The 9,120-nt window shown below is 42.9% G+C and overlaps 1 protein-coding gene across 1 annotated transcript in view; it reads left to right on the plus strand.

Annotated features, from left to right (window-relative positions):
* Positions 1 to 809: 809 nt before the first annotated feature.
* LOC130238944 (protein shisa-6) overlaps positions 810 to 9,120 on the plus strand; it is a 36,826-nt gene continuing 28,515 nt past the window's right edge. The window contains exons 1-3 of the mRNA XM_056470063.1: positions 810 to 893; positions 1,321 to 2,021; positions 3,146 to 3,298. Coding sequence (XP_056326038.1) covers positions 1,480 to 2,021; positions 3,146 to 3,298 — 695 coding nt within the window. The 5' untranslated portion in view covers positions 810 to 893; positions 1,321 to 1,479. The remainder of the gene's footprint in view (positions 894 to 1,320; positions 2,022 to 3,145; positions 3,299 to 9,120) is intronic.

The following is a 9,120-nucleotide window of genomic DNA, read 5'->3' on the forward strand; positions in this document are numbered from 1 at the left end:
GGACAGTGTGATGATATTCAGACCTGTAGTACCAGCAGTACTGTAACAGAAGCATCAGGCCCACCCTTACAGGAATTACCCAGAGGTAACCCATAGAATGAAGAGTTTCACTACAGTACCGGAGTAAACTATAGTAAACTATATAGAAAACACTTTTGAGTTCATTAAACTTTATTAGCACAGCAAGTGTGTGATCAAGAGCCGTGGTGTACAGAGTAATGTCAGGAAACCAGACTACCCAACCATTCTGTGACCCAATGGGTCAAACATTGTATCCTGAAGGCCTTGGTGTGTAGAAGGATGATAATGCAGCGATACACACCGCAGGACTGAAGACAGAGCGGTCTGATGAAGATGAAAGTGAAGTTGAACATCTCCCACGGCCTGCACAGTATCCAGATCCAAACATTATTGAGCACTTTGGGGCGTTTTGGAAGAGCGACTCAGGAAAAGTTTTCCAGCTACAGCAGCTGATGCTGGACCGAGGAGGAGGAGCTACAGCAGCTGATGCTGGACTGAGGAGGAGGAGCTACAGCAGCTGATGCTGGACTGAGGAGGAGGAGCTACAGCAGCTTATCAGCTACTGGTCCAAGACTTTATAGATAGATGGATGGAGTGATGGATGTAGACAGGCTGGCTGCTGTGGTGTGTAGATTTTGTTGAAATTTCTGCACATATAAATGAATGTGAGGATTTAATGTGGATGAAAAGGAGGAGCTAGCAGAGAGAGAGAGAGAGAGAGAGAGCGAGAGAGAGAGAGAGAGGAAGAGAGAGAGAGAGAGAGAGAGACTCCCGGTAGGCGGGTGTTCAGATGGTGAGTCCGGGATTGTGAGCGCCTCTTCAGTTCACCGACACACCACACACCGACAGCAGCACCGGAGACCGGAGACACGGTAAGCGCCGATCACCGCACAGCAGAAACACTCTGAGCTGATCAATATTCTTCAGCCTCTGCAGGACACTGAGCTCTGACTGAATATGTGTTGATGATGTGTGTTCAGCTGGTGTAAACGGGTGTGTGTGGATCATACACACCACCGAAACTGACTGATGCACCGTCGAAGTCACTTGAAGAGCAGATAACGGAGACAGGCAGACCGTGTAGAGTTCCGTGTGTGTGTGTGTGTGTGTGTGTGTGTACATGCAGCGTTTATTAGCGGAAATGAAGAATGAGAAACCCTGAAACACAATACCGTGATTATAGATTATCGATAGGTCATATCAGATGTGTTCGTGTGCACTGCAGAGCGGCAGACGCGGGTCCGCTGGACTCTGATTCTCCGCCTGAGTAATGAGTCTGTCCTCTCCTCTGCTCCACAGCGCGATGCACCGCGACGCGTGATCCGCGACAGACGCACCGCTCCGCAGACCGTGATGGGGCAGCAGATGCGGCTCCGGTGAATGGCGCGTCTCCTCGGAGTGTCGGTACCGGGGACGCAGAGCACCAGAGACGCGGAACGCACCGAGCGCTGAGGAGCCATGGGGATCCTCCACCTCCTGCTGCTGCTGCTCTGGCTGCACCCGCTGAGCGTCTCCTGCACCCTGAGCGCCAAACGCGTCAAACCCGCGCCGCGGAAGAGTCCGAAGCCCCGGGAGATGAACGGAACCACCGTCGCGCCCTCCGCCGCCACGCAGCGCAGCACGCAGGTCCGGCCGGCGCACACGCACGAGACCTGCCGCGGATACTTCGACGTGAGCGGGCAGTACGACAAAGAGTTCGAGTGCAACAACACCGACCACCGGTACTGCTGCGGCTCCTGTTACCTGCGCTTCTGCTGCCAGTTCAAGGGGAACCGCCTCGACCAGCGCACCTGCAAGAACTACCACAAGCCGGACTGGGTGAAGACGGTGACGGCCTCTCCGGTGCCCACCGGCGACACGTACGACCCGAGCCTGGACCAGACGAACACCGCGGTCTACATCACCTGCGGGATCATCGCCTTCATCATCCTCATCGGGGTCTCCACGAAAGTGGCGTACGACAAGGCGACGCAGCCGCCGCAGGAGATGAACATACACAGGTGAGGCGCTGATCCGGGGTCAGCTGGAGATCCGGGAACAGCTGTAGATCTGGGTAAAGCTGGTCTGGGGTCAGCCGTTTCTGCAGCTCTTCTGTGATCAGAGTTTTAATACAGAGCCTTAGACTGACCACGGGCACACACACACACGCACACACACACACACACACACACACACACACACACACGCACACACACACACACACACACACACACACACGCACACACACACACGCACGCACACACACACACACACACACACACACACACACACACGCACACACACACACACACACGCACACACACGCACACACACACACACACACACACACACACGCACACACACACACACACGCACACACACACACACGCACACACGCACACACACATACAGTCTCAGTTTGGCCTCTGCATATATGAGAGCCGCTCTCCTCCATCAGTGTGTTGATGGTGTGTGTTCTCCGTCATCTGCTGATCAGAGTAAAGCAGAACTGCAGCACTTCTGAACCCCACAGGAGAGTCTGATGGAGAACAGAGAGGATCCGCTTCAGGATCAGTGTGATGATGTAGACCAGCAGTCAGTCAGTGGTTATATATGATTAATCCTGCAGCTTCAGCCCGGCTCGGCCCGGCTCGGCTCTGTCTGCATCTCTGTGCTGGAGTGTGTGCTGTGATCAAACACTGGTCTGTGTGTGTGTGTGTGTGTGTGTGTGTGTGCGTGTGTGTGCGTGTGTGTGTGTGTGTGTGTGTGTGTGTGTGTGTGTGTGTGCGCGTGTGTGTGTGCGTGTGTGTGTGAGGTCAGTGCAGCGCTGTGTGGCTCCGGCTGAGGCTTCTCTGCTGACAGTAAACATGCAGACTCCTGTACACCTCTGAGAATACTGACAGCTGAACACTGATGTTTGTGTGTGTGTGTGTATGTGTGTATGTCTAAATGTGTGTGTGTGGGTTTGTGCATGTGTGTTTCTTTATGCGTATGTGTCTCTGTGTATGTGTGTGTGTGTGTGTGTGTGTGTGTGTGTGTGTGTGTGTGTGTGTGTGTGTGTGTGTGGTCAGCTGAACTGGATGTGCTGCAGTTCTCGTGTTTTCTAGTCTTTAATATGTGTGTGTGTGTGTGTGTGTGTCCGCAGAGCGCTGGCTGATATCCTCCGGCAGCAGGGCCCCATCCCCATATCTCAGTACGACTGTGAGAACTTTGCTGCGATGAACAGCTCATCCAAAGACGACACGCCGCAGCGCTCCAAGAACCACTACACACCCACACACAGCAAAGCCAACCACGGTGAGTCCATCACACACACACACACACACACACACACAGCAAAGCCAACCACGGTGAGTCCATCACACACACACACACACACACACACACACACACACACACACACACACACACACACACACACACACACACACAGCAAAGCCGTTGATCTCCACAGTAGGGTAAAGCAGTCTCTGGTGGACTCCAACATTCTTCAAAACATCTTCACCCTTTATTTAAGCTAGAACTCCTGCTGTCAGTACGTCACTGCGGCTCCTCTGCTCATGATGCACTCGACTGCAGCCGGCGGAGTCATGTGCACTGGGGGAAGAGAATAATCTTACTGTGACAGGGAAACACCAGCTCATCCTGCTCCCTCATTCTGCATGTTTGAAGAGAAACTCTCTCCATTTCTGAAAACAACACTGTATTATTGTCTAGAAGATGCGTCTGATTTAAGAGTTTGTAGATATCTGGACTAGAAATGTGTGTGTGTGTGTGTGTGTGTGTGTGTGTGTGTGTGTGTGTGTGTGTGTGTGTTGTGCAGTGTGCTTGTGTTCTGGGGTTTGTGTGTTGTGAGTGTGTGTAGTGTATGAAGCGCAGTGCTGTGTGTGTGTGTGTGTGTGTGTGTGTGTGTGTGTGTGTTGTGCAGTGTGCTTGTGTTCTGGGGTTTGTGTGTTGTGAGTGTGTGTAGTGTATGAAGCGCAGTGCTGTGTGTGTGTGTGTGTGTGTGTGTGTGTGTGTGTGTGTGTTGTGCAGTGTGCTTGTGTTCTGGGGTTTGTGTGTTGTGAGTGTGTGTAGTGTAATGAAGCGCAGTGCTGTGTGTGTGTGTGTGTGTGTGTGTGTGTGTGTGTGTGTGTGTGTGTGTGTTGTGCGGTGTGCTTGTGTTCTGGGGTTTGTGTGTTGTGAGTGTGTGTAGTGTAATGAAGCGCAGTGCTGTGTGTGTGTGTAGTTGAGCTGAGCTGAGCTGTGGAGACGAGTGCTGGATCTGCTTCAGTCGACTGCTGATGAGGAGGATGATGATGATGATGATGATGTTGGCTAATAAAGCTGATCCCAGTGCAGCGCAGCAGTGTGTGTGTGTGTGTGTGTGTGTGTGTGTGTGTGTGTGTGTGTGTGTGTGTGTGTGTTCTCTAATCTCCGGCCGGTAAACACTGAGTGCTGTTGATGCTGGAGGCGTCAGTGTGAGTTGCGGTCATTATAGTCGCTCTGATTAACGTCACTCATACACTGAAGGACAGAGACACACAGCTCTTATTCTCCGTCATCTGACCTGACCTGAGATCAGCTCATCACTACACTGCAAACACACTCCTCTTGCTCACAGCGTGTGTCTGTTTATAATCCACATCTCTAAACACTCTTAAATCAGTCAGCAACAGACAGTGTTGTGTTCAGAAATAATCGAACTGAAGAGAGTTCCCCCTGAACACGAGCACAATAATCAGCCAATGGGGGAGCAGAGTAATGCAGTCTTACATCAGATTATTCTCCTTATTCAGATTATTCTGCTGATTTATTCATTTTGACTCATTGTTTCTTTAACCTTTATGCGCTGTTGGGTCGTTTTCATCCACTCTGGGCTGATTTTGAGTCTAGTTTGCCTGAACTTTCCCTGTTTCAGCTAGCAGAATGCATTTTGGTGGCAAATCTGATTTAGAGATTTTTTGAAGGAACTCGATGATCCACTGTGGGCAGATTGACTCCCCTGTGTTATGTTCAGGATGAAAAGTAAACCGCTGTAATAATGCATCAGATTCATAGTTTTTAATTAGTTGATTAGTTAATCACCTCAGTCCTGGTCAAATCTACTACACTGCTTAGTAAATTACAGGATTTGAACTCTTTCACTGACGAATTCCCCAATGGTGTCACTGATTTGGTGAAAACACACACACAGTGTCGTATTTTCACTATATAAAGTACTTGTGGCCTGTCTTGTTAATGTTTTATCCCAGTCTTGGACATGTGAGTGGTCAGTAACCACACCGGCTTTGTTAGATTGTCAGTTTTTCTCCCTAATTTACTGGTGGTGCTGTTTTTCCTCCATTGACTTCCATTATAAGCACATTTATTAAAAACAAAGCCATGACAGCCTATAATCCTGCAATTTTAACTGTTGGTGGTTTTCCCTGTTATGAGGAGGTACATTTTCACTGTTGATCATCAGTGTGCAACATTAACCCGTTTGATAGGCCTGTGCAAAATACAGCTTTCTGGATTTAATAAGGAGTTTAACAGCAAATTAAAGTGTGTGTGTGTGTGTCTGGGAGAATATGAGAGTGACCATTACACACTTACCTTGATGTGTCTGAGAAACTCTTACTCAGCTCTGTGAACTGGAGTAAACTAAAACAAAGACTGTGTGTTTATGCAACATCAGATGTGCTTATAATGGAGTCAACAGGGCAAACACAGCACCAACAGTAAATCAGGCAGAAGAAATGAAAATCTAACAATGCATCACAGCCAGTGTGGTGACTGACCATTCAGTAGACATTAAAGATTATCTGATCACAGATTAAAAAACAGTCCATCGTTATTAAATCGTATTAAAATACCACATTTTGTGTGTTTATCCACCAAATCAGTGACATCATTTGCCAATTAAAGACTAAAAATACTGTAATTTACTAAGCAATGGAGTAGTTTTGATCAGGACTGAGAATAATTAACAGCACATAAAGAAAAAATATGAATGTGATGCATTATTACAGCAGTTTAGTTCAGTGCATGTGTTTTCATCCTGAACATAACACAAGGGGAGTATGATTGAACAGTGCACAGGGGTTAAACAAGACTACTTTATGCTTGTCTAGATACAGTGTTTATTACAGTGTTTATCCATGTTAGCTAATGCTATTTGAGTTCAAATAACCTGTATTTTTATAATGCATTAGTTAATGTTGACCTGTGATTAATCAAGGCTTTACAGCATTATTAACTAATAAATCATTAATCTAGTGTTTGTGAAAATCCTTCTTGATTTAAGAGTCTGTGGATGTTTGGAGCAGGAGATAAGTTAGGAAAGCTGTGTGTTGTTTGTCATGCAGAAGTGCTTCTCTTCTGGAGGGAATATCCTGCAGTATTGGGGGAAACGCTGCTCGAACACAGCATTATAATTACAGTAAAGCAGATCTCTCTTCTGTTAATTGCGTCATTTTGAGCTGTATTAGGTCGGAAATCTCATTATTTTCATGGTGGTTGTGGGCGTTGTGTTGTCATGGCAACAATACTGTAATTGGGAATAATTTAACATGGAGCAGGTTAGTGTGTGTGTGTGTGTGTGTGTGTGTTCCCCCAGCAGCAGGTGTGTAGTTTGTGTGAGTGTGTAGACGCACTTCTGAACAGTGCACTTCTGTTTTCTTCCCCCAGTAGTCCTGGTGGGCTTCTGTTATGAGCGGTGCAGGCTCATGGCGCTGGCTCACGGCTCTGGCTCCTGTCTGTGATTAGAGTTATTCCAGAGGAGCCGATGCTGGAGCTCAACACGCTTCATGTTGTGTTGTTTCAGTTCAGTTGACTTATGTTGGGTGTTGCGTAGTGTTGTCATGTTGTTTGTTGAGTTGTCTTATTTAGTTGTGTTGAGTCACTTTGTTGTTTGTGTTGTTGTTTTTATTGTTTATCCATTTTGTTGTTGTGTACTGTGACATTTTAGGCATATTTTTGTTGTGTTGTCATATTGTGTATTGTTTGTTGTGTTTTTTCATGTTGTTGTGTTGTGTCATTGTGTAATGAATACACATCAGTGAATAATCAGTGAATAATCATCAGTGAATAATCAATGAATAATCAATGAATAATCAATGAATAATCATCAGTAAATAATCAGTGAATAATCAGTAAATAATCAGTAAATAATCATCAGTGAATAATCAATGAATAATCAATGAATAATCATCAGTAAATAATCAGTGAATAATCAGTAAATAATCAGTAAATAATCATCAGTGAATAATCAATGAATAATCAATGAATAATCATCAGTAAATAATCAGTGAATAATCAATGAATAATCATCAGTGAATAATCAATCAATAATCAATGAATAATCATCAGTGAATAATCAGTAAATAATCAGTAAATAATCATCAGTGAATAATCAATGAATAATCAATGAATAATCATCAGTAAATAATCAGTGAATAATCAATGAATAATCATCAGTGAATAATCAGTCAATAATTAATGAATAATCATCAGTGAATAATCAGTGAATAATCAATGAATAATCATCAGTGAATAATCAGTCAATAATCAATGAATAATCATCAATAAATAATCAGTGAATAATCAATGAATAATCATCAGTGAATAATCAGTCAATAATCAATGAATAATCATCAGTGAATAATCAGTGAATAATCAATGAATAATCAACAGTGAATAATCAGTCAATAATCAATGAATAATCAACAGTGAATAATCAGTAAATAATCAGTGAATAATCATCAGTGAATAATCAATGAATAATGAATGAATAATCATCAGTGAATAATCAGTCAATAATCAATGAATAATCATCAGTGAATAATCAGTCAATAATCAATGAATAATCAACAGTGAATAATCAGTAAATAATCAGTGAATAATCATCAGTGAATAATCAATGAATAATGAATGAATAATCATCAGTGAATAATCAGTCAATAATCAATGAATAATCATCAGTGAATAATCAGTCAATAATCAATGAATAATCATCAGTGAATAATCAGTCAATAATCAATGAATAATCATCAGTGAATAATCAGTCAATAATCAATGAATAATCATCAGTGAATAATCAGTCAATAATCAATGAATAATCATCAGTGAATAATCAGTCAATAATCAATGAATAATCATCAGTGAATAATCAGTCAATAATCAATGAATAATCATCAGTGAATAATCAGTGAATAATCAATGAATAATCATCAGTGAATAATCGATGAATAATCATCAATAAATAATCAGTGAATAATCAATGAATAATCATCAGTGAATAATCAGTCAATAACCAATGAATAATCATCAGTGAATAATCAATCAATAATCAATGAATAATCATCAGTGAATAATCAGTCAATAATCAATGAATAATCATCAGTGAATAATCAGTCAATAATCAATGAATAATCATCAGTGAATAATCAGTCAATAATCAACGAATAATCATCAGTGAATAATCAGTCAATAATCAATGAATAATCATCAGTGAATAATCAGTCAATAATCAATGAATAATCATCAGTGAATAATCAGTCAATAATCAATGAATAATCATCAGTGAATAATCAGTCAATAATCAATGAATAATCATCAGTGAATAATCAGTCAATAATCAATGAATAATCATCAGTGAATAATCAATCAATAATCAATGAATAATCATCAGTGAATAATCAATGATTAATCTTTAGTGAATAATCAGTGAATAATCAATGATTAATCTTCAGTGAATAATCAGTGAATAATAACCAGTGAATAATCATCAGTCAATATCAGTGAATATTGGTGAGTGCCTCCTGTGTGCCTCCTGCTATGAAACAGAACTGTGCATATGGATGTTATAAAACATCAGCCATGAATACGTGCACACATGCTTTATTAATGCACTGAGAGTGATGTGCTCATAAAACACTCTGTGATGTACCTGATGAAGTGTGTGTGTGTGTGTGTGTGTGTTGTAGGAGAGCAGCGCAGCAGGCACTGAATGAGCTTCTGGAGGCGTGTGCGTCTGTTTGCTCAAATATTGCTTTAAGAGATCAGCATTGCATGCAGAAAAATGTGTCAGGCTTATTAAACTATGATGTAATTAGTTTAATTAAGATGTGAAGCGCCAACGGGCAATCTCATAATCAT

The sequence above is a fragment of the Danio aesculapii genome, chromosome 12 (assembly GCF_903798145.1).
Source record: "Danio aesculapii chromosome 12, fDanAes4.1, whole genome shotgun sequence".
Lineage (NCBI taxonomy): Eukaryota > Metazoa > Chordata > Actinopteri > Cypriniformes > Danionidae > Danio > Danio aesculapii.